At 38.6% G+C, this 24,431-nt stretch overlaps 1 protein-coding gene and 1 long non-coding RNA gene across 14 annotated transcripts in view; one reads left to right on the top strand and one right to left on the bottom strand.

Annotated features, from left to right (window-relative positions):
• Positions 1-17,113, top strand: part of UBR5 (ubiquitin protein ligase E3 component n-recognin 5) — an 88,869-nt gene extending 71,756 nt beyond the window's left edge. For 8 of the 13 annotated variants that reach the window (XM_037382388.1, XM_037382389.1, XM_037382395.1 and 5 more), the window contains 20 exons: positions 2,046-2,257; positions 2,678-2,908; positions 4,752-4,825; positions 5,411-5,583; positions 5,662-5,796; positions 6,354-6,574; positions 7,174-7,294; positions 7,406-7,513; positions 7,772-8,015; positions 8,572-8,683; positions 9,222-9,366; positions 9,697-9,827; positions 10,101-10,161; positions 10,478-10,653; positions 11,061-11,145; positions 12,451-12,606; positions 12,998-13,111; positions 14,488-14,632; positions 15,198-15,283; positions 16,421-17,113. In XM_037382388.1, the coding sequence (XP_037238285.1) occupies positions 2,046-2,257; positions 2,678-2,908; positions 4,752-4,825; positions 5,411-5,583; positions 5,662-5,796; positions 6,354-6,574; positions 7,174-7,294; positions 7,406-7,513; positions 7,772-8,015; positions 8,572-8,683; positions 9,222-9,366; positions 9,697-9,827; positions 10,101-10,161; positions 10,478-10,653; positions 11,061-11,145; positions 12,451-12,606; positions 12,998-13,111; positions 14,488-14,632; positions 15,198-15,283; positions 16,421-16,633 (2,943 nt within the window). In that variant the 3' untranslated portion in view covers positions 16,634-17,113. The remainder of the gene's footprint in view (positions 1-2,045; positions 2,258-2,677; positions 2,909-4,751; positions 4,826-5,410; positions 5,584-5,661; positions 5,797-6,353; positions 6,575-7,173; positions 7,295-7,405; positions 7,514-7,771; positions 8,016-8,571; positions 8,684-9,221; positions 9,367-9,696; positions 9,828-10,100; positions 10,162-10,477; positions 10,654-11,060; positions 11,146-12,450; positions 12,607-12,997; positions 13,112-14,487; positions 14,633-15,197; positions 15,284-16,420) is intronic. The other 5 variants (XM_037382393.1, XM_037382396.1, XM_037382397.1 and 2 more) reach the window with 3 other exon arrangements.
• A 169-nt stretch (positions 17,114-17,282) lies between these two features.
• LOC119145688 lies at positions 17,283-24,247 on the bottom strand. Its single transcript, XR_005103495.1, has 2 exons — positions 23,383-24,247; positions 17,283-23,271 (listed from the first exon to the last, which is right to left on the bottom strand). It is a non-coding gene; the product is annotated as an uncharacterized LOC119145688 (long non-coding RNA).
• Positions 24,248-24,431: the final 184 nt, after the last annotated feature.

Below are 24,431 nucleotides of genomic sequence, written 5' to 3' on the forward strand. Positions count from 1 at the left end.
GACTGTGTCTACTTAGGTTTTGAGTATCCTCAAGGATACTCCACAACTGCTCTGGGAAACCTGTTAATTGTTTGAATACTCTCATAGTAAAAAAGTTTTTTCTTGAATTTAAATGGACTTTCCAAGTATTACAGTTTGTGCCTGTTGCCTCTTGTGCATGTACTGGGTGTCACTGAGAAGAATCTGGTTCTATATACTTTATACCTTTTTATCAGGTATTTGTACACACTGTTAAGATCCTCCTGAGTTTTTCTTGAGTCCAGACTGTCCCAGCTCTCTCAGCCTCTCCTCATATGAGAGATAGTAATAGGCTGATGTAGCTATGGTTATTAATTCCATTAAATTGTTCATATTTCATATATATGTATTATTTCAAAAAAGGAATTTCTGTTGATTTTTTTTTTTTTTCATCCAAGTTTGATTGGTGTCTAATGAGTAGTTGAGTCAGGATTGACTGGTTTGGAGATACTAGTGATCTCTACTAGAAATCTTTTGCTCTATTCTTTCTGACATGAGCTGTTGAGTCTATAAAAGAAGAAAATCATTAAGGGCCAAATAATTAAATGAGATAAAAGACTTGTACAGGTAAATGTACTGTTCACTGTCCCTTCTTTCAAGGACGTGATCATCCTTTCCCTCTTATGTGTGTATTTTTGGGTACAGTGCTCTTGACTGTTGGGTTTTGAAAGTATATGTAAAATGCATTTTTAGAGGAAAATATGTGAAAGGGAAGACTGGTATCTGGCATGTATAGAAAGAAGTTTCAGAGATTTAACAACACAGGAGGAACTTCAGTGTGTTCAGAAAGTATGTATCAACTTGCATGTATGTGGGCATAGTATATAGAGTGAAATGATCTGTACTGTATTTTGTACAAAAATCAACTGTCAGAATAATACCACTGCTTTGGGGAGCTCAAGAAATCAAGCGATGCTGTTTTCTGTTAGTACTGCGTCCTGGGATGTGAAAAATGGATGGCAATGTATTTATTTGTAATTGAGCTACAAAGTATTTGTATGACTGTATTTTCACAGTGTAGTGGAAGAGAAAGGCTTCTGATTTGGGAGAGGAACATTACAAAGAGTATTATGGGATTGAACGCTGGGGGAAATATGCAGGGAAAGAAATAAGAGAACGTAGTTTTATTATGAAGGAGGCTGAAATTAAGTTCTGTTCAGGAGATTCTTAGTGGGAAAATACTCTCTTTGCTGAGTAGAGAAGTTTTGCAAAGCTCACGTTTTTGCCAGGTGAGTGCACAGGAGAGCTGTCCAGCTGAGGCAGCAAGAGATTTGTATTGGTATGCGAAAGCTTGGCAGTAGAGATTTTGTTTGGATAAAGACATGGGGTTGAGACAGCATTTTGTTAGTTTAGTGGGTACAAGAACATTTGAAGAGTGAGGGATGTTTTTGAAGACCCGAATGTAAACGAATGAAGAAAACAGACGGGTGTTGGATAAAAAAACCCCACAACAACAGATCAGCGGAGTTAGCACATGGCAAGAAAAGCAGGCTCCAGAGCCAGCATTGGGAACAGGTGAAGAGAAGACTGGACCAGGAGGAGATGTTTGTATGCAGGCATAGTTCTCTGTGCAGGTCTTACCTTTGTCATCTTCACTGAGTAAGTTGCAAGGGGTGAAGAATGGTGAAAGATCTGGCTGGTGAATGCCACAGCAGGTTGAGGGCTGTTAAAACTACTAGAAAGTCAAGAGTTGGACCAAAATCTCCAAGATGTGCACACCTGGGTGGTGTGGGGTGGTCATAAGGTGAGGAGTGGAAGAGGTGCCCAAAAGGGAGAGAGGGATGGTAAGAATGCTTTACAGACGCCAAGGTATTAAGTGACGAGAGCTGCATACCCCTACAGTAAATCAGCAGTGTCAGTAGAGCTTTTGGAAACTGACTGTTGGTCATTCTTGAATGTGGTTTTACAGGCTCTTTGTAGGGAAGCAGGTGTAACTGTAAAATCCATGGTGGAGGCTTATGTTGAGGTTGCATTCTTATCCTCTAGTTCTACTGATTGCAAAACTCATTAAATCTTGTTTTCTAAAGAATTATGTAGAGGAAAAGCTTATTCCTACTTGGAATTGGATGGTTAGTATCATGGACTCTACAGAAGCACAACTGCGTTACGGTTCTGCGTTAGCATCTGCTGGTGATCCTGGACATCCAAATCATCCTCTCCATGCTTCTCAGAACTCAGCCAGAAGGGAAAGGATGACAGCCCGTGAGGAAGCCAGCTTAAGAACCCTTGAAGGAAGAAGGTATGAAAATCATTTGATTGCTACATGCAATATGAATTACCAGTTTTACAGTCACCTCTTCTCGTTCGTTGACATTTTAGGAATCTAATTTTATAATGCAGCAGTGTAGTTACTAGTTTGGTTTAAGTTGGCTTTATGTGTTGCTGCCGCTGTTTGGTTTATTCTGATGTACTAGATTCATCCTTGAGCATTAAGTCTCTATAATATACTGCACCTGAGCTACTTACAGGAAAGCATAAAACTGATTGTTACTGTTACCATCACACTGGTGTTTTTTCTGGGTGGTGGTGGTTTTTTGGTGTTTTTGTTGTTTGTTTGGGTCTTTTTTATTTTTACATCCATGTTTCAAACACAGAGACTAATGTGTAAAGGATGCATTCTGCTGTGGTGCCTAATCTCTCTACTCAATCCTTTCACTAGACGTGCCACTTTACTCAGTGCCCGTCAGGGAATGATGTCAGCACGTGGTGATTTCCTGAACTACGCACTGTCGCTGATGCGTTCTCACAATGATGAGCACTCAGATGTCCTTCCTGTTCTAGATGTCTGTTCACTAAAGCACGTAGCATATGTTTTTCAAGCCCTTATTTATTGGATTAAAGCAATGAATCAACAGACAACATTGGATACTCCTCAGCTGGAACGCAAAAGGTATTGAGGCTGACTCATAGAAACAAAAACTTTGCAGAAGTGGTGTATGCCCTTTTGTTTGTCATTGGCATTGTTACTCAGAAACTCATATAAATATATGCATGTATCTGTATATCTGTGTAGTAAGATTCATATTATAAAAATAATACAGATAATGGTATATAACGTATGTATGTTTGATTGATAAGCCTGTTGCGGTTCAAATCATTTCATGCTGATTGCTGTAAAAGGTTTTCTTACCACTGAAAGTTAAGTTTGATTTTTAACTCCATGGCCGTGCCTCTAAAAGATGTACTCGGGACAATTTCTCAGTTGAAAAATGCAGTCTGCTCCTCACGTTTAACATGATAACAACTTGTTTAGAATTCTGTGGGATCTTCCTTAGAATGACATGGGAGAAAATGTCAGGGTGGTATGATGGGCTTAATAGTTCTATTTTCCATTTGGTTGTGGGTATTTGAGACTTACCTGATGATTTAAAGCACATAGGGAAATCAATACCTGAAAATGTCCCTAAATTGAAAATCCCTGCTACTTATAGTATAGCATTTTACAAGATGCATTTATTACTTTTTAAAATGTTCTAAGATTTTTTTTTTTTAGAAATGTTCTTTGATTTGAAATGGCCATTGATGATCGTAGAAATATCCACATTTGGTAGTCTACACCATCTGTTCCCATTTCTTACTAAGTTTTGAGGTAATGTGCCTGAACAGGCCTAGTCAACAGTTAAATGAATGTAAATCTTTGCCCCTTCCTGCTCCTAATTTTCGATGTTGCAGGCTGAGCTCAACTTTTTTACATCCTTTTCTCTACAAATGTAGTAACTGGAAAATACAAGGTATTGATATTTTAGATATATGCTGGACTGCTGCTCTAGTTTGAATGTTATGTTCAATATATCTTGGTGTAATGTAAGGCTTGTTATGACCTCAAAATGTATACCAGAGGATGTTGTCGTCAACAGTAGTTTTCTCACAAGTAGGGATGATTTAGTACAGTAACTGATGGAGCTTTTGTGCCAGCTGACTTGAGTAGTTATTGCTGTGACTTTAAGCCTCTTCCAGGCAGTAACATACTTCTGGAATCTGTCATTCATATTCACATACTGATCACATCTGAATTCACATACTGAAATCTGTCAAATGACTCTTCATCAAAGAATTGCAAAATTCCCATTAAATGCTTATAAACCTAGAAGGCCTAGACCTTTTCCATTAAACATGAGTGGTTCAAATTCAAACAGTCACTTGCTTCTGTTAAATGGTATTTCAGTAGCCTGTATGAAATGAAATTTTACCAGTCTTCGTCTAGTTTCAGAACATGCACAAACAGCCAGAAAAGAATACTAGTCAAAGTTCTCGATCCTTTTTATAATACAGTGAGGTCTGCAAGCTACATATTAAGAAAATAATTTACCTTCTGATGTGTGATCAGTGACATAATTTTTATAGGACTAAGCATATTCTACACCAGTAAATTCTAGAATAGCATTCATTTACGTGTTTCTTCCACTAATGCAGGGTTCCTCGGGTTTTTATATTGACAGTCTTTAAAAACAAGCATACCCATCACTGTCTGAAGCTGTGGCTTTTTAGATCAAACTTGGTAGATGGCCAAATGGCTGTAAGGGTAACTGTGAGTAATGTAGTGAGTGAGTATGTAGAGTACTCCTCTACAGTACTTATATTTTAGAGTGAATGAGTTCTATGTATAGCTCTCAAGTACACTTACTGATGATACTCTTGCTTTTATCAATTGCTACAGATGTAAATGCTTTGCCTAATGTTTTCTTCAAAAGGATTGACTCTTTTTTTTATTATGCCTCTCTTCCCCCCCAAAGAACTCGAGAACTTTTGGAACTGGGTCTTGACAATGAAGATTCAGAACATGAAAATGATGATGACACCAATCAAAGTTAGTACACAGAAACACTTTATAGTATTCCAAAATACGACACTTTCTTACTGTTTTTTCCCCTTCAGCTAGCTGAGACTTTGAATAAATTTTGCTACTTGTATATGTTGCATTAAAATTGGGGTTTAGTAAGATTTTCTTAGCATTGTTAATTTACCAAATGTCTTCTGCCATTGCCTGTTCTCATTTTGGAGCTCTTTTTGTGTCACTCTCTCTAAACTGTAGCATTTGTGCCTTTACTTACTATTCAACACAATGACAGTATTTAAAATTTTAATTGGAATTAAACTGGTTTTTTTATTGGTTAAACTGCTCCTGAAAATGGTAGAATCTATATTCTATGCTAAGTACATATAGTGTAGGATTGCATGTTCAGTAAAGTTAGTTACAGTAAAAAGAATAAAAGCGATGACTAAAAACGCAATAAAAAGATGAGATTTGTGGAAGTACCCTGTAGAAGTATTACATTTGCAGAGATACTCCTCCAGTCAGATAGCTAAGAGGGAAGCATATTAATTTTCGGTATTTTAAATCCTTTGCTTTTATAACTGTGAAAATTGAATCGAAATATTTTCTGATATTTAGGTGCTACACTCAACGACAAAGACGATGACTCCCTACCAGCAGAGACTGGCCAAAACCATCCATTTTTCAGACGGTCAGACTCTATGACGTTCCTTGGCTGCATTCCACCCAATCCTTTTGAGGTTCCTCTGGCAGAGGCCATCCCCCTGGCAGACCAGCCCCATCTATTACAGGTGACATCAGAGATGGTGTTCTGGAAGAAAATTGCAGTTTGCTTTTTTGTTTCTAACTGAAGTATATTATTTACCCAGAATGCTTTTGTTAATTTTCAGCCAAATGCTCGCAAAGAAGATCTGTTTGGCCGACCAAGTCAGGGTCTGTATTCATCTTCTGCCAACAGTGGGAAATGCTTAATGGAAGTTACAGTGGATAGAAACTGCCTTGAGGTAGGTTTAAAGGTTTTATTATTTTAAATTACAGGGTAACTTAAGCTAGTACCTTCATTCTTTAAAAAGGTACTCTAATGTTTTCACAGAGAATTTTGAGTAGCTTTCAGTATAACAACTGAAAAGCCTAGTAAGTGAAAACTTGGGACTTTTTAATGAAAAATATACTTAATAAGTTTTTTTAAACATAGGATCTTTTATGATTACTGGTTATAGCAGATTTTAGGCAATATTTTTAAAGGCTGCAGTACAATCCCCAGTTAATTTTGAAATGCCAATTATGTAATTGTGATAAAAAGAATTAAATCTCCTTGTAGCCCAGTAGATTTGACTTGCCTACCAACTAAGCATTAAATGTCAAGCATATGAAATGCAAACATAAAGTGGGAAAATGGTGTTTCATAGTTGTTGAAATGATTGAAGTTACTGTGTTTAACAGGTCAATTACAGTGCTCACTTTTGTGTGGTTTAAAAATTACGTATATTTATATAATCTCCTGAAAAAGCCTTCTGGACTGCTTTGAAAGTGCATTTAAATTTTACTTCTCCTTGTTTAGGTTCTTCCAACTAAAATGTCTTACGCAGCCAACTTAAAAAATGTTATGAGCATGCAAAATCGGCAGAAGAAGGAAGGGGAGGAACAAAACGTGCCTACGGAAGAATCTGAGAGTTCAAAGCCAGGGCCTTCAGCTCATGATCTTGCAGCACAACTGAAAAGCAGCTTGTTGGCAGAAATAGGATTGACAGAAAGTGAAGGGCCACCTCTCACATCTTTCAGGTAGTTTGAGTTAAAAATGACCCTATGAAGTATTACTGAGTTGATAAAAGGATACTTGGGACTCTGAAAAAGTCTTCTGAAATTAAAATGGGTAGCTTACTTCAGTTTGAATTTTTGGTTTGTGTTTTGATAGTTTTTAAAATGAACAGCTGAATGCACAGCAAGTCCTGATGTCTTGCTACAGACCTACTATGATGTCCTGGGTAGCTAAGTTTAAAAATTGGAAGTGACAGCTTGCCATCTGTGTCAGGTGATGCTGACCATGCTTTATGTGGTTAGGGATTTAACTGCCCTCACTTTGAATTACAGCTTTTTTTTAAAAAAAATTAAGGTCTTAATTGAAGGGAGATCAATAACAGTGAATTCCACGTGGCAGTGAATTACATGCTTTGAGAGTAGTTTCTCTTCAGAAGCAAGACTTGCTTCAGCTGAAACTAAGCACCTTTGTGTGCTTTTGTCCACAAACTTACTATACTGTTTTGTTTATCAGAAATAAAGAACTTACTTGAAGGCACAGGGTAAGAAAAAGCAGAAGTACACAAAATGTGTCTGAAATCTAACTTAATTTTGCTTGTCTGTCATTTTTTCCCTTCTGTCAGGCCACAGTGTAGCTTCATGGGCATGGTTATATCTCATGACATGTTACTGGGACGTTGGCGCCTTTCTTTAGAGTTGTTTGGTAGAGTATTCATGGAAGATGTTGGGGCAGAGCCTGGATCGGTATGTATTTCCCAGTGTAAGGACAGTTCCTCTTACAACTAAATTGTGAACCTCCCTCATTATTCTGATTTTGGGGTTTTTTGTGTTTTGTTTTGTTTTGCTTTTTTTAAGATCTTGACTGAATTAGGTGGCTTTGAAGTAAAGGAATCAAAATTCCGCAGGGAGATGGAAAAACTAAGAAACCAGCAATCCAGGGATTTAACGTTGGAGGTAAAAAATGTTAGTTTATCTTCTGAATTTGTTTTCATTAATAGTTGAGTTATCACACGTTGCGGTAGCTTGGTAGAAGTTGTATTTCAGAGTCTGCAAGCAGATGTCTTAAACCTTGCTTTGTGAACTGTGTTGCAGTTATTTTGTAGTTTTTCACAGTCTTATTGGTATTTTCTGAGTCTATGTGGAAGTGTCCATAAACTTCTCATGAAGCAGAAAGTCTCTGTATGATGATTGGTAAAGAAAACTTTTTGGTGTTTTCACTAGGTGGACCGAGACAGAGATCTTCTGATTCAGCAGACCATGAGGCAGCTCAACAATCATTTTGGTCGCAGGTGTGCTACCACTCCGATGGCTGTACACAGAGTAAAAGTTACTTTTAAGGATGAGCCAGGAGAAGGCAGCGGTGTAGCACGGAGCTTTTATACTGCTATTGCACAGGCTTTTCTGTCAAATGAGAAACTGCCAAATCTAGATTGTATTCAGAATGCCAACAAGGGTACCCATACAAGTAAGTGATGCACAGCAGTTAATCAACGTTCATAAAAGCTTGGGATGCTTTTTTACATTGAAATACTTGGTATTGTCTCAGAGATTTCTCATTAGCGCAGCACGAGAGCAGTGAAAATGGTGCATGTTACTTCTCTGAGGCAAGGAAATAGCAGAAACGCGAAGCTCTTGTTTTTTGCGAAATGGGTATGCTGTAGATGCTCTTAGCTTTTTTGAGCATCTTTCTCTCTAGTAGGTAATAATTGTCATGATTTTAACTAGCAAGAGCTTACACATTTTAATACGACTGTTCCATCTGGCTTATCACAAATACATTTTAATGTTTTTGAAAGTATATATAAGCTCTTGAGGTATTATGGCATTTATAAGTTGGTACAAACACTTCAGGTTCCTTTCTTAAGTTTGGGCGAGTGCCAAGTCACTACTTTTAAGTGGAGTGGTTCTGTCTCATCAATGCCTTTCAAGCTATCTTCCAAAACTGTCTTCCTTGCACTGAAACTTAGGTAGGAGAGAGAAATAGAAAGATGTTTAAGCTTATGAGGTTTTTCCTCCTTCAGGTCTGATGCAGAGATTGCGAAATAGGGGAGAGAGAGATCGGGAAAGGGAGCGAGAGAGAGAAATGCGGAGAAGTAGTGGCTTACGAGCTGGTTCTCGGAGAGATAGGGATAGGTAAGTGATGTATTTTTAATTTGTAGAGATACTTCATCAAATAGAACAATTGCCTTGGTTATCTTCAGGAAAGGTATTTTTACTTCCTCAAATTAAAGGTGTCTGTCTTTTTCACTTTCAGGAGAAATTTATAGGGTAATTTCTTGAAATTCAAAATATATTTTAATTCTGTAAAGAATAATTATGCTTACTTTAGCATTGATAGATTATGTCTCAACCATATGCCATCAATCTCTCCTCCTAAAAGAATAATAAAAACTTGTGTACTGGAATAAAATTGTGAGGTATTTTAGAAACAACGTTGCCTTTGGTGGCATGTCTTTGGCTACTGCTGTATCCAAAATACTAGTAGTATTAAAATCTCTGGATCATTTTGATTCTCTGTTTCTAAATCATTCTCTCCAAGCAGCTATGAGCAACACTACTATTCCAGCATAAAAGCTAATGCTATTCTGAATCTGTGTGCAAATTATACTGTTCCGGGAGATATTTGCATATTTCCTCTGAAATGAGTACACACTGCTTTAATTTTCTTAAGGGACTTTAGAAGACAGCTTTCCATTGACACACGGCCTTTTAGACCGGCATCAGAAGGAAATCCTAGCGATGACCCTGACCCTCTTCCAGCACACAGACAAGCCCTTGGAGAAAGGCTCTACCCTCGAGTGCAAGCAATGCAACCAGTAAGACTTATCTATGTTATACACTTAATGATACGCTGTTCTTGTAATCTTTTAATTTAACAATTAACTTCCTTGTCCATCATTGTTTTACATAACTGAAAATATTTGAAGATGTATGTCTGTTTTTATATTCTTTGGCATTTTCTTAAGATTTTATTTGTGTGATTTGTCATTTAGTTTAGGAGATATCTTGTAATGCATTCTGTATTTGAAATACTAAAACTTTCATAAAACCATTCTGTATTTGAAATACTAAAACTTTCATAAAACCATATTTGAAAATGAGAGAACTGGCGGAGAATAGTAAGACATACCATTCTTTATCCCCAGGCATTTGCAAGTAAAATCACAGGAATGTTGTTGGAATTGTCCCCTGCTCAGCTGCTTCTGTTACTAGCTAGTGAAGATTCCCTTAGAGCAAGAGTTGATGAAGCAATGGAACTCATTATTGCACATGGCAGGTAAAGTATCAAGGATTCAGATAAGAAATGAAAACTTATTTTTGTGGCCAAAGCACTTGTAATGTGCTACATCTAACTCTGATACATGCAACTTATTCCTTGCTTTATTCTAGATATTTTTCTTTGGGTAAGAGACTTGTTGACTTTGGTTTAATCTAATCTTTCTAGTTTCAGAATATGACAGTTTCTTTGTGTGAAATTAAATCTGTCCTTTTTTTCTTTTTTTTTTTTCTCTTTTTTTTTCACACCCCATCCCCCCCCCCCCTTGTCAAGGGAGAATGGTGCTGACAGTATATTGGATCTTGGATTGCTAGACTCTTCAGATAAAGTGCAGGTAACGAACTGTTGCACAAATCAAATTTACTTAAGATCCAGCTGTATTGGTTAATTTTAAAAGCCTAAGCAACTGGAGCCTTCCTTTATCATGCAAGACAAAGTTCCATTTAATTATCTTGTGAAGCTACCTTTTTTTTCTTTTGAAAAGATTTAGCAGTAATTACTCAAAAGTTTAAGATGTTCCCATTATGCAATATCATGGTCATTCTTAACCAATGGAACCTGAATCTTTGGGTCTATCAGCAAATAGCTTGTTGATATGTGTTAGCTACTAGAAGTAAGTTTGTTAATTGCTGTTCTTGCTTCCAAAACAGGAAAATAGAAAGCGACATGGTTCCAGCCGCAGTGTAGTAGATATGGAATTAGATGATACAGATGATGGGGATGATAATGCACCACTCTTCTACCAACCTGGAAAACGAGGGTTTTATACACCAAGACCTGGTAAAAACACAGAAGCAAGGCTGAATTGTTTCAGGAACATTGGCAGGTATGCTGCTGTTAACTTTCTAGTCTGAAAAAATGTTAAAAACAAATATACAAAATACCAGGGAAAGTACCAATGATCCAAACTTCAAAAACTTCCCTTACTACTTTTCTGATCAGTATTTCTCACCTGGAGCTAAATAGTGGGGGATTTGCACATGTCAACTGGAGATTTATTTTCCCCTTACATTTTTATTTTTATCATTTTTTCACAATCTGGAAGTTCTATACTGCAGGAAGTATTTTTTAAAATTCTGTATGTCCATGTTTTTCTTTTGGGGATTTATAGGACTGCAAAGCTAGCTGCAGCTTGATGCTTAGAATATTTTGACTTTTTAAATGTGAGTTTGCTGAAGGATCTCCAATGTAATTTCTGTCATACCAAAACAAACCCCGAACATTTATTTTCAGAATCCTAGGATTGTGCTTGTTGCAGAATGAACTATGTCCCATCACATTAAATAGACACGTAATCAAAGTTCTGCTTGGCAGAAAGGTAAGTTGAACACAGAAATTTTAATCTCCTTCAATTACATGAAATCTTATCTTTAAAAACTGCTGTTTTTCCCCCAAGGTGCATGTACTGACTAGCAGAGTTGATATTAGAATTGTAAGGATGCCTTTAAATTGAATTTGAGAAGTATTCATTTTTTCAGTACCTAGAATTTGAGCTGAGTATATGCACTAGAAGTCAAGTATTTGACTAAGATGGAATGGTTTGTAATAGGTTAGCCTTTGACTCTTCAGAACAGCTTGTTGTCTCCTCTTTTTGTCTTCCTGAAGACTCAAAGACATGGTGTTGGATAGTACTAGGCTATAGCATCTCGGCTTACCAAACAGCATTTTCCTGGATACCTGAGAGAACTCACTGAATTTAACTGTAATTAAATTGTTTTCTCAGGTATAATTTAATTCAGGTTGATGATCACCTACTTTAGCAAAAATATTTCCCCGCCCCAGTAAACATTAATTATGTACTGCACATTTCACACATTTGTCAGTAGCATTGTAAAGTTCTGTCTGATGCAGCAAGCTTAAACCAAATTTCCTTAAAAACAAAGTTGATCACATAATCAGTTATCCAGCGTACATAGGATATTTAATGAAAAAGGGTTAATGGCAGAAAGACACGCCTCCAGATATCCCCTGATGTCTTCCAAGAGAGATTCCCTTCTAGTTCTTTTCTTCATATTTTTCTTCTTGCATAAGTATTCTTTCCAGTTAAATGTTGGATACATCAAAGAATATTAGGTTTAGTTCAGTTAGTAGATTTCTCTCCAGGCTGATAAAGAACAAAGAATCAAGGAACTGTAGAAAGCAGCAAGTAAACATTGGTATTTGAATTGTCGGATACTGGTGTGCGGCTATCGGGGCATCAGGCATTTAAATGGACTTAGTGGAGGGGAACATTTTGGAGCACTAATGCAAATTGTTTCCAACTTCAGCCAACCTCCATCAAATCTCTGATCCAGGTGATATGTGGAAGAATTTAAAGAAAACCACTATACATTTTCTTTATAACCTCTGTGCCCTTAATAGCAGGAAAGGCTTTACAGGTCCGTCTTTAAATTCTGCTAATGCGCTTCAGTTGGGTATTTTAAAGTACCTTCAAAAGCAGGCTTTTGTCAAACAGGAGTTGGACTGCCTGCATTTCCAGGTGTTTGTATGCTTTGTTACATGGGTTATGCACTGCTGCATGCCAGCGCATAGGTTAGGCAAGGATCGTGTAATTTTTAATATATTCTTAAACAACTGGTATGTTTCCAACATCTAGTTTCAAACATTTATCTTTTTTTAATAGGTGAACTGGCATGACTTTGCTTTTTTTGATCCGGTTATGTATGAAAGCCTTCGGCAACTTATCCTCGCTTCCCAGAGTACAGATGCCGATGCAGTGTTCGCAGCCATGGACTTGGCCTTCGCAATAGACTTGTGTAAGGAGGAGGGTGGAGGACAGGTAAGCACAGCTACACCTGTGGCTCTGTAGTTTCAGAATTCGACAGTTTATGTATGTTGTAGTGCACGCATCTCCTGTCATCTGAGAAGAGCGTGGATTATGATGTTTTACCCTTCCTAGATTCAAATACAGTGTTTTCCTTAGACAGTGAAGTGTGGGGTTTTTTTCTTGAAGGTGATGTCAGTCCTACCATAACTTCTGGGTAGCGTAGTCAGTCCTAGGGAGTCCTTAAAGCTAACCTGTAGTAGTAAGTTTTGCTTGGTTTTAGAGATATGTTAAGCAATAAATGACTGTGCAGCATACTGTGGCTGTTGTAAAAATCTCATTTTCTTTTTTCCTTCCCTTCCCTCCCCCCTCAACCCCTTAAATTGTCCTTGTTACTTTGCTGTAGGTTGAACTTATTTCCAACGGTGTAAATATACCCGTCACTCCTCAGAATGTATATGAGTATGTCCGGAAATATGCAGAACACCGAATGTTGGTAGTAGCAGAACAGCCTCTACATGTAAGTCTTTTGGTGGAGAGTTTGTAAAAAAAACAAAACAAAACCAAACAAACCAAAAACAAAAGCATAAAAAATCTGTAAGATTTCAGTCAGTTAATTCTTTTCCTCATTATGGTATTGCTAATGAGATTTGTTCTGAAATCTTGACAGCTAGATTAATATATTGCATTTTTCTAAAGTGTTTAATTGTGTAGCTGTTAGTGCAGTACTGTGAAGACTGAATACTTCGAGCAATTTCTCTTTTTTTTTTATAGAATGAAAGATCATTTCTTCTAAACTTGAGCTCACTGGTTAAATATGTATGTTAATTTCTTGCTCAAGTGGTACATATGCTCCTGGGAATTTTTGTTTGTGTTTAGCAGCTACTTCATTCTAATAATTTGTTATAGATTTGTTTAGCCTTCTAAATAAAGACTGAAAAGAAATTTCAAATTATTTACATAAATCACCTTGGACTTCTGGCTTCTCTCCTTGTTTCAAAAGGAAAAATCAGTTACAAAACATGCAGTGGTGGTGTTGTTTTACTAGCCTGGCAAGAAACCTAACAATTGACTATAAAAATACATTTTTAAAAATGTGATTTTTGAAGCACTTTTTTATTTTAAAAGTTATGGAATAATATATTTTTGTAAACAGTTAATGAAGGTCCAGTACTTGGAACCACTTACACTCTGTCATATGATACTACATTCAAATTTGGTCATTTCTGCTGACTGTTTCCTGCTGCACTTCTGAGATAGCTAGCGGACTGTGCAGTTTAGGTCCAACGGTCCCACAGAAACGTGTTCCTGGAATTCAGTGATTTGATCTCAGTGTCTGCCTACATTAATAGTTTGTCTCTTTTTTACTTTAAGAGTTGAAAACCATGACATTTGTAATTCATTTCGGCATTTACTAAAACAAATGTATTCATATATGTCCATTTGAATATGGCATTTCCAAGCTTTTCAGGATATTAATTATTTGTATAAAGGGGGTGTGTGTGTATAACATTTTTAAAGCAGAGTTGGCATGTGAGTGTCTGAGGAAGAAAAGTAAAAGTAATATGCAAGATGTGTTTTTCATAATTCAGCGTAACTCAGCAAAATACCTGATCTTTTTAGCATTAGAGAATTAATTTGCTTCTGCTCCTGGTGAAATACTAGTTCAAACTGTTACTGCTTTCTTTTGCAATAGTAGGTAGGGTTTAACAGATTGGTGCATTTTTTGGGGAGAATTTGCATCTCAGGTGGTAAAACTTTGAAAGAAAAGAACAGCTAGGAGAATAATGAATTTTGAGTTAATAGGGGATTTCACATGGAACTTTTCAGTAATGCATTTAAAATCAGACTGGAAGTGATGTGGCTATAATGTGAATCTTGTGGTTTTAACTTAAGGCAATGAGGAAAGGTCTCCTGGATGTACTTCCAAAGAATTCATTAGAAGATTTGACAGCAGAAGATTTCAGACTTTTGGTGAATGGCTGTGGTGAAGTAAATGTGCAGATGCTCATCAGCTTTACCTCTTTCAATGATGAGTCAGGTATGAAATAACTTATTCATAAACAGAGTTGCAGGGATAGTTTAACACTGTTTGTTGTGTATGGAGTAGTTACCACCATTAAACTTAAACTACCTCTTAAAATTTGGCTGAAAGTCCTAATAAAACTAGTACTATGTTTTTTACATACTTCTAAAAATCTTTGCCTTCAGTTTGGTGGGGGGAGCACATTTTCCAACTTCCCTGTTACTTGATGTTAAATGAAAGGATGGTATTGTTAATAGCATATCTTTTCTTCTGAAGGTTCTGACCTAAATTTAGAACTATACATGTGATGGATGCAGTCTAATATTTCTTTAAATATTTTTTAAACTATATTTAGCTGCTGTTAGGATTTTTGGGACAGAGGGGGTGGGAGTTGTACTGAGGTATGTCAGAGTTGGCCTTTACATTCAAAAATACGTGTATTAGTTTTGAAATTACTTGTGTCTCCAATATCAGGAGTTTATGAATGAGATTGTAGCAGAGATCCAACTTAGTACATCTAAACCAGATCTCTCTCTTCCAGTGTACCAGTGAAATGATGTGTCTTTTTCATTTCACACAGGAGAAAATGCTGAGAAGCTTTTGCAGTTCAAGCGTTGGTTTTGGTCCATAGTTGAGAAGATGAGTATGACAGAAAGACAAGATCTAGTAAGTTGTCCATTCCCAGTGGAAATGTGCAGAAGAACTGAAATAACTTTGGCATCATTACTGTTTTTAACTGTATCTATCTGTAGAGACTTTTGTTTGCGAAGAGTTATGGTAGCAGAGCAGGGTAGTAGGGTTTGATTAGGCTTCTAGTTCTGGAAACGTCACACGTGAATCCTAGACCTTCTTGCAATGGAAAGTAAGCATGCTGTGTCATTACCCGTATTCACAGGTTTCTTATGGAAGCACCGTTACAGCCTCTGCACAGTTATTCTTCAGCTGAGTAACTGGTCACCTGTGGTGTGGGCTAGTAGGGATTTGAGGTTTAGTTTTCCTCCTGTGGATCACCTACTCTCTCTGACTTCTTTGTATCCTGAGGGCAACACCTGTGTCCTCTCTGTAAGGTGTCAGTAGTGATACTATCTCCTCCTCAAAGGCCTTTACGAATAGCTGATGAGAAGCATGAAAGAAAAAGATACTGTTCAGGGGGATTCATTTTTGGAAGACTTGCCTGTAAATTGTATTGGTTGTACGCTTCTGAAAACTATGTGCTTCTGACTTCCTGCTACTTAAGGTACTATCTTTCCTTTGCAGTTTGTTAAAAGGAAACAAGGACTAATCTGAAAAGCGGAAAATCTAGAGCACATTTGTTGAGGAATGTCTGTGGTTACACTTTGGTAGTGACTGCTCTGCAAGTCAGTATTGCACATTTGAGACAATAAACCAAAATATTCTCTGTTGCTGCCTTTTGTCTGTACAAGTACTATATTCTGTAGTCACTAACTGGTTTTTGAGAGATTTCTGATGCATTTCGTATTGATAGCAGTCACCGTCTTCCCAGATGGATTTGGGGATGCTTCATTTACTGAGGATTTGTCAATACAGGGTTATTTTGAGTGATGCTTTCATCAGCTTTAATGGAAGTATATAATATAATGAGCAGTTGAGGAAAGAGGAGGAAGCCGCTACAAAAGCACGTAGTGTGACTACTGAATTTAGTTGGCATATTGAACAGAAGATGCTGTTATTAAACTTGCTGCAACTGTGCAGTTCTTCTGTAAGCTGTCCTTGCACAACATGTAGGCAGTATTAATTTTAGCCTTGTACAGCAAAATTTTAAATGCGGTCTTCTTTTTTCAGGTTTACTTTTGGACCTCAAGTCCATCATTGCCTGCCAGTGAGGAGGGATTCCAGCCTATGCCATCAATCACAATAAGACCACCAGATGACCAACATCTTCCTACAGCAAACACTTGCATTTCTCGCCTTTATGTCCCACTCTATTCCTCTAAGCAGATTTTGAAACAGAAATTGTTACTCGCCATTAAGACCAAGAATTTTGGTTTTGTGTAGAGTATAAAAAGTGTGTATTGCTGTGTAATATTACTAGCTAAGTTTTGTAGATTTTTCCATTTGTCTATAAAAGTTTATGAAAGTTAATGCTGTCATACCCCTGGTGGTACTTTAAAGATTTAAATGCAAACATTCCTGTACTAAATTTGTAATGTAAAGGCCTAAGGAGCACTGGCAATATCTGATTGCAACAGTTTGCTAGTCATTAACTCCTTTGCCTAACCCCAGCCAAAGATGACAGCAGAACAATATAATTTACACTGTGATTTATCTTTTTGCTGAGGGAAAATATGTAAAATGTTCTGAAAATTCACTGCTGCCTTTGTGGAAAGTGTTTCAGCAAAGGTTCTTGTATAGAGGGAGTAGGGAATTTCAAAATAAAGAATTAAGTATGTTCTGTGTTTTATTTTAACTTTTTTTTATGGTGTTTAATTTGTGGTTGGCTGCAGTTGTGTGTCATGTATATTGAACTTGTAAAAAGTTCCTGACAGCTCAGATCCCAGAGTTGGGATCGTTCACTTATGAAACCACTTTCATTGCGATTTTTGTTCTGATTGCATTGAACTCTGGCACATCAGATACCATCACTAATATTTTGCATGTAATCTGTACCTTTAGGGGGTTTTTTTTGTTTGGTGGTTTTTTGGGGTTTTTTTGTACATATGATGAGGCCAATGCACAGTATTTCATAGTTCACAATCAACATTTTTGTATCCCTGTTTCAGTGAACAGACAGTCAGGAGATTGTTCCACTACCAGTTCTAACCTGACACTTGTACTACGTTATCTAACTATGTAAACTCAGCCTGGGCACTTTCTGGTAACTGTAAAATGTTTATAAGATCATGATTATTGAAGATACATTTTGGAAAACTTTAATGTTCGTGAGCAGCTTAACTTCTTTTGTATCTAGCCTTTTTTTAAGTATCTTGTTACAGTTTTTTAATAAAGAAATTACAGACGAAATACCAAGTCATACTGAAGAAACGATAGTTTTTATTTATTTAGCCATTTATACTTCAGCTAACAGCATACACTAAATATAGTTCTTCATAAAAAATCTGAATTTTGTAACTGAAAAATTGACCTGTAGAAGACATTCAGCCCACATTTTACAGTTAGCAGAGAATCCTGAATGAAACAGGCCAGGCAACCCCTTCTTTTCACAGAATTGGTTTGAAGGGAAAGTGGCTTGTTCTGAAAAACCTCAAGGTAATTAGGTTAGAATAAAATTCTCAAACTGCATTGTAGTGGGTTCTACTGTATGTTCACTTTTGAAGTGGTTGGTTGATTTTGGGGAGGGCAGTCTTTGACCATAACTTAGGACTTGTTTTCCCGAATGCTCAAGAGATTTTTTTAGGGTTAGAAAGTGATGAATAAAGGAAGGAGCTACTTTTTCTCTGTCAAAAGAAATTTCTGAAAGCTTAGCAGACTGAAGTAGTGAAGGTTAAGAGCTTTTGTGGTGGTGATGTTCTCCCGCTTTCTTGCTTCTCCAACCCATGTTAGTGATTTTATTTATTTTTTCCCTTCCTTTTGTTGGGAAGAGCTAAAGTAATGTTCCGTCAAATCAGAGTGGAGTTCACCTTTGCCAGAGCTCTACTGGGTTTTCCTTTCTGTCAGCTAGCTGAGGATGTCTGGAAGTTACCTACAGGTGATTTTCAAAAAAGCCTCTGTCTTCATCATTTATTTAGTTGCTAGAGTTATGGAGGGCAGTTGAGATAGGAAATTCTGATCACCAGCTGCCAAATTGTTGCTGAAAATCATGTTTTCTAAGTAAGGCTGACTGTTTCAGGCTTGTGTAGTTAAACTGCAAATGAATCAAGTAAACAGATGTACTTACGCATGTACTAACACTTCCTAAATCAATCATCCTAGAAAAGGATAGTTTCAATGTACAAGGATTGGAGCCTATTCAGGATTTCCTGCTGTGACCTCCAGTGTAGCTTAAATTCAAAACTGTAACAGATTTTCTATGCTAGTATCAATGAAAACGAAAAGCAGTACGGCTACACAAGTCTAGTAATAGGTGTATTGGTATAGAGAAAATTTATACTGTTACGGCTGTTCTTACATACTGAGGAGGATAGTTATAAAGGTACAAAACAACATATACCTTATGCCTGGATTTCTAACTGGTGTTATTATTTCCATTACCAAAAATGCCTCTAACTGAAATGTGTGAAGTTAGTAGAAAGCAACAAAAGAAACTGTTAAGAATAGGCATCAAATCTACAGTCTGTAAAATAAAGCTCCCAGCCTCACAAAGCTTTGTGAGACTTGATGTATTAAAAAGTATCCAAGGCCCTTGGATGAAAGGCCATATATAAATGTAAAGTACTGTGTGTATATATATATATATATGTATTGTGTGTATATGTATATAAGTGTATGTGTATGTATAACATATAAATATATGTTATATGTATATATATTTCTGTATATAGCTTAAACATTTTTTTAAGTCCTGTAATGTATAGCTAGACAAAAATATGCAGATAACTCACAGTAGCTCACCATATATACACACACAAGGCATTCTGGTAAGTGGAGAGGGAATCTAGAATGATTTATGCTGTCGTCATTGACTTGAAATGTGTATGTAGCTTTATAAATAGCTTTTTTCCTCTGTATGGTATATTTAAACTATATCAAGATTTTAATAAGAAAAATGTTTATTAAAATCATACACCTCATCTCCCTTTGACTTAAGCCCTTCTGTTAGTTCACTTTCAAGATGTGGTAGAGAAACTAGTTAAAGGAAAATTCTGTACTGTTTACATTTTTTAATAGTCTAAACTCTTAGCTGTTCGTAACTGCTGAAATAGGAGATAAAGGTAGCTACTAATAAAACGTTATCACCAACTACTAGACTAGTTCCTATCCTGAATCTAGGGAAAACCAACACCTTAGTGCTAACTGCTATGGCTAATTCTCGGCACCAGTTCCTGTTCCTTCGCTAACTGTGTCCAACACAGAAGGGACATCGCTTGCACCAGCTTTGTTAGTTTTCCAGAACTGAAAAATTGTATGGACTTGTCATCAAGTGGCCTTTCCCATCTCTTTGGTTTGGGAGTGACTCCTCTTTCCTGCAAGTTAGTCATTTGGTCGTGAGATAACATGCAGTGGAGAAGCTGCAAACTGGCAAATCTGTGACTCCGAGGCAACACCCTTCTTGTACAGCAGCAGTTACTCAGGGAGGCAGAGGAAAGGAAATCTTCCTAATCTCTTAACCTACGCATATCTTCATATAATTTGCACAACTGTATACAGTCCTGCTCTTTTTCGGAAGTTTACTTCCACGGGTGAGAGCAGTGTGTAGAGAGCAGGTTGTGAGCCTTTCCTCAGTAGCTGGCCTGCAGGTGGGACGTGTACCCTGGTCACTGCCAGCCACCTCGTTTGCGGTTCTGCTTCTCACAGGGAGCCCTAATCCAGTACATCTCTTCATCGTTCTTAACACCACGTGACAGGTTGTTCAGTAGTAACCTCATCAGAGGAAGCTTACTGCTGTTCTCCTTAACTCCCTTTTATACTGCCCTTACAACCTGTGGAACATGTCTTTGTGTGCGAATCTGTAAAAGCCATTCTGAGCTTTTTCTTTGTACTCTGTTTCATTGACACTTCCATTTTTCTGGCTTCTTCTCTCTAGGGCTAACTACAGACACCTAGCTTAGTAGCTTTGATTCCCGTTCTCTTTTCAAGCTTCATATGATTTGACCTTTTTTCTAAACTCTTCAGTTTGCCTTTTTAGTAACGGGTCTGCCAAAATCAAATAGAAAATTCCACAAGTCTGGATTAATTGGATTTCAGTGGGTGTGGCATTTGCTTATCCCGAGGTCTGAATGTCCACACATAGATAGAAATGTGTAGGTGAATTGGTCATGCAAAAGCTTCAGCAACTATCTTGAATTCGCAGCGCTGCAAGTTCCCATGTGGTCTGTGTGGGGAGGATGCAAGCAGACTTCACAGCTGGAATCTGGCCTCCATCAAAGCGTAGTCATTGCCCAGCAGGACTTCCTAGCATCATCAGGAGCACCAATGGGTCCTTTCCTCCTTGGAAATTGGTTCTGTGGGTTTTATTTGCAGCTGTTTGAGTATCTTGTCATTGAGCAGATTTGCTGGACCAAGAAGCACAGAGGGGTTTTCATTGTATCTTGTAAGGATTTCTGTGGAGTTGTCTTTAAGAGGATAACTTCATGTCCTGCTTGAAACACAACCCTGTAAGTGAGACTTTTTTCCCCCTCTTTGTCGGTGGCTTTCTTAATATAAAGGTATTTTTTGTCATTAAATATAATAGCAATACACCATTTAGTATAGCAAGAAGCAGTCCCAAGCGTTTCAGGACTTTTTTCAGTAATGGTGAAACTTGTCAGTATCCCTTGTCCAGTAACGATGGCAGGTAACACTGATGCGTAGGTTTAAATACTATCGTCGTGTGAACCTTTTGGAAAATAGGTAGCTGCCACAACCTGTGATAAGGTTTCCCTGCAAGGAGACGCTTTTTAAGAAGGTAGTTGTTTTGGACATAATGAAATTGTTCACAAATTGATTTTCATACAGTGAACAGTTTTAAGCTGAAAAAGCAGATTTCACTGTAAAAATGAAAATCTTGCAATTTACCTGAAATGGCATTTCTCATCTAAAATACAGTATTTATAAAGCATTTTTAAAAGGTAGCTAAGTATTCCCAAAGTAAGCAATGTCTTCTGGGGGAGGGAGGGAAGAGGCATTCTTGTTCAAGCTGTGTTAACTGCATATTGGATGCCTTAGTAGATAAAATTTTGGGGCATACTTTGAACTTACTCGGCCTTGTCATGAAAGAGTACTTTACCCAAAAAATTCTAATTGTTGCTAGCATAGATTACAGGGGCGTTGATTGCTTTTATTATTTTTAGAACTACTAAATACAGCATGAACTTCCAGATTGTTCTCATTCATGTCTTTCCAAAGGAGAATGTGGACTGGCTTTTCTTATTTTTAATAGGGTTTTTTTGAGTGGATTATTCCATTGGACAGAGCAAGTTTCGGGAATGCTAAACTGTGCTAGTAGTAAGCCTGTAAGGTCTGGGTCTGTCCAACAGTGTGCTAAAGGTGCGTGGTGCTTGCTGCATCTCCGTTAATTGCAGTTAGCAGAGCGAGAGCGCTGTTGTGAAGCCATAGGCCATCATGCAGGAACGCCCGTTCTGGCGTGCTGCCTTGCCACGGGTCTCCCCGCTGTGGAGTGCCCTGCACCTCCAGGCAGTGCCACCACGCTTTTGGGACATGACAGTGGATGTGACGTGATCCTGCAGATCAGAGTCCGCCCCCACGCAGAAACACCTCCCCAGCTCCTAGCGCATAGGTTTGTTGTGAGTGAATGCAGGTGAGGGGCTGTGGGGACCAGGGCAGGAGGGCTGCCACGCCACCAGGCAGTTAGGCGCTAAGGAATGAATATAGCGTCCACCACCCATCGGGGAGCTTGTTCTAAATAGAGCATCACAGGTACAGCTGAGTAATCCGAAATCTTGCAAAACTGTGCATAATGTTGTATTTCACATGTATGTTTATTCTGCTTGTAACCTATTTTACAGTTCCACAAGTGCTTTTCTGTATTTCATCTGTATTATGTTATGTACATGATGTAATTAGTTTATATAAAACAAAGAAGTTGGCAGATTTTTGCGGAGCCGTAAGAAGAGCCAACTGGTGTTTTCTTAATCCTTGTGGTATGTGTCCTTTGCAGTATTTTTCCTTTGTATATTAATCTTTAGGCATCATGTAAGTAGATGTTCACTGTGCATCTGTAAAAGCGCAGGTGTGACTTCAAGAAGTTATCCCCAAATACTGGAACTCTTTTCTATTGCTAATTATATTAATCTGTGGTAGTTCTTAAAACTTGTCAAATACTCAGCAGACCAATCCCTTATTTGGGGAATTTTGAAACAGCAGCCAGAAATACCAGGTTAGGCAGCTAAGACAACTGATAGGCAGGTCAATGGTATTTAATACGACTAGTATGCTTAAGTTTTGCTGCTTGTTTTTGGCACAGAAAGTCATGCATCTCCCTCTTAAACCATCAGCATGCTCTGCACTGCACACACCAATAAAATTTGTCAGTGCTAATGGTTCAGTTGGGTTTGCTCTACATCAATCTGTGTTCCTATAATCCTATGTTATGGGCAAAAAACTGGAATCCCTGGTACTCGGTATGCCAACAAGTGGACCTGTTGTTGGATGTGATTATTAAGAAACTTGTATGGGTATCTCTGGGTAATAAAACTTAAAGGCTGACTCAGCAGAGGTCAGGTAACAGCAGATGTTAGCGTAAAACCGCCTTTTCTCGTTTACTGTTTGTGTGTTTCTGGTGTGCTGTTTAGTAACGTGCTGCTTAGGCGTGTGTTTCTGCTCCTTAGAAAACTCGCTGTAAGAAAACCAAAGCTGTTCTCATGCTTGGCACCAACACGGTCACCTGTGCTGCACAGATCTCGCCCCTGAACTTTACTTACCCCCTGCCCCAGTGAGGCGTGAGCTCCTCTCACTGGTGTAAAGAGGCCACAGGATGCAGATACAGTCTGGAGGAGCCCAGCTGGCCCGGCTCCCACTTCCCACGCTTGGGAAATGGGGAGAGGGGAGGTCTCAGTCACACTGTGGCAACCAGGTGCCTTTAAGAAAAAAAAACACCTGAAAATGATAGAGAACTAACAAAAATGAAGCTTCCCGTTCTGTAAAAGGATACCAGGATCCCTTGAAGCTGCTACCTGTGTACCACGTACCTTCTCTGGCTGCAGGGTGGTTGGAGATGTTTGGCCGGTACTTGGAGAGGGGAGCACTGGGCAGCAGTTGCAGGGACGGTGCACGGTGTCCCTGGACTCGTCTCTGCTGAGGAACACCAGGACTCCAGCTTGTCATCCTCCTCCTGATGGGACCATGCTGGGCTCTGGGCATTTGTCTTGGCCTCTAAAGCATAGCTCAGTCCTGTCTGACTGTCTTGGTACTCATAAACTTCTAGTTCTTGCTCACTGGTGTTTGCTTCTAGGTTTGTGTCTTTGATTGCGGGTCTTCATGACAAACCGGGCTGCACCCATGGGGTGGGATTTTACTATCTTTTCTTCCTGTGGACTGTTTGTTTTGGTAAATGATCCGCACGCCTGCAGGAAAGGGGCCCAAGGGCCTGGGCAGCTTTGGGACCAGGAAGGAAAAGGAAACCACTGAACTCTGGCGTTTTCCAGCTCTGGATGAAATCTGCCCACTTGCAAGAAGGGACAGAAACCAAGGTCCATGGTACTGCCACACACAATTATAGTGCTTGCAGACCCACGCAAGCACCTCCGGTCACAGCAGCTGGGTATGTGTGCCAGGCAATTACCGAAGGGTATTCTGTTAGCTCAGGGTGGATTAAAAAACTTTTTTTTCCTTACATAGGTTGCTCTTTTTTGTACACTTTGAGTGCCCATGTGTACGCGGCCATGCCAACTTCAGGTTACCTCTCTGTGACAGCTGCTGCCTCAGCAGGTGTCTGCGGCCAAACAGTTACCCCCACCCACGCATCCTCCGGTATCGCCTCTCAGAGGCTTGTCCAGGATTTTCTCCTTACTTTGGGGTCGTTGCTTCTTTCTTTCATTCTTTGGGTTTGGGTTTTTTTGTTTTCCTTACACAGTAAGCCCACCGGTTGCACCCAGTGCTCCACCTCCCTCAACCTTCTGTCTGCCTCCGCCCCGGCAGCGGCGGGGGCCGAGCCCAGGGCAAGCGGGCACAGACCTGCGTACGCCGCTTGCCCCCGGCCCGGCGGGCGGCCCCGGGCACCTGCTTCTGGCGCCGGTGC

This window comes from Falco rusticolus, chromosome 3 (assembly GCF_015220075.1).
Source record: "Falco rusticolus isolate bFalRus1 chromosome 3, bFalRus1.pri, whole genome shotgun sequence".
In the NCBI taxonomy this organism is placed as follows: domain Eukaryota; kingdom Metazoa; phylum Chordata; class Aves; order Falconiformes; family Falconidae; genus Falco; species Falco rusticolus.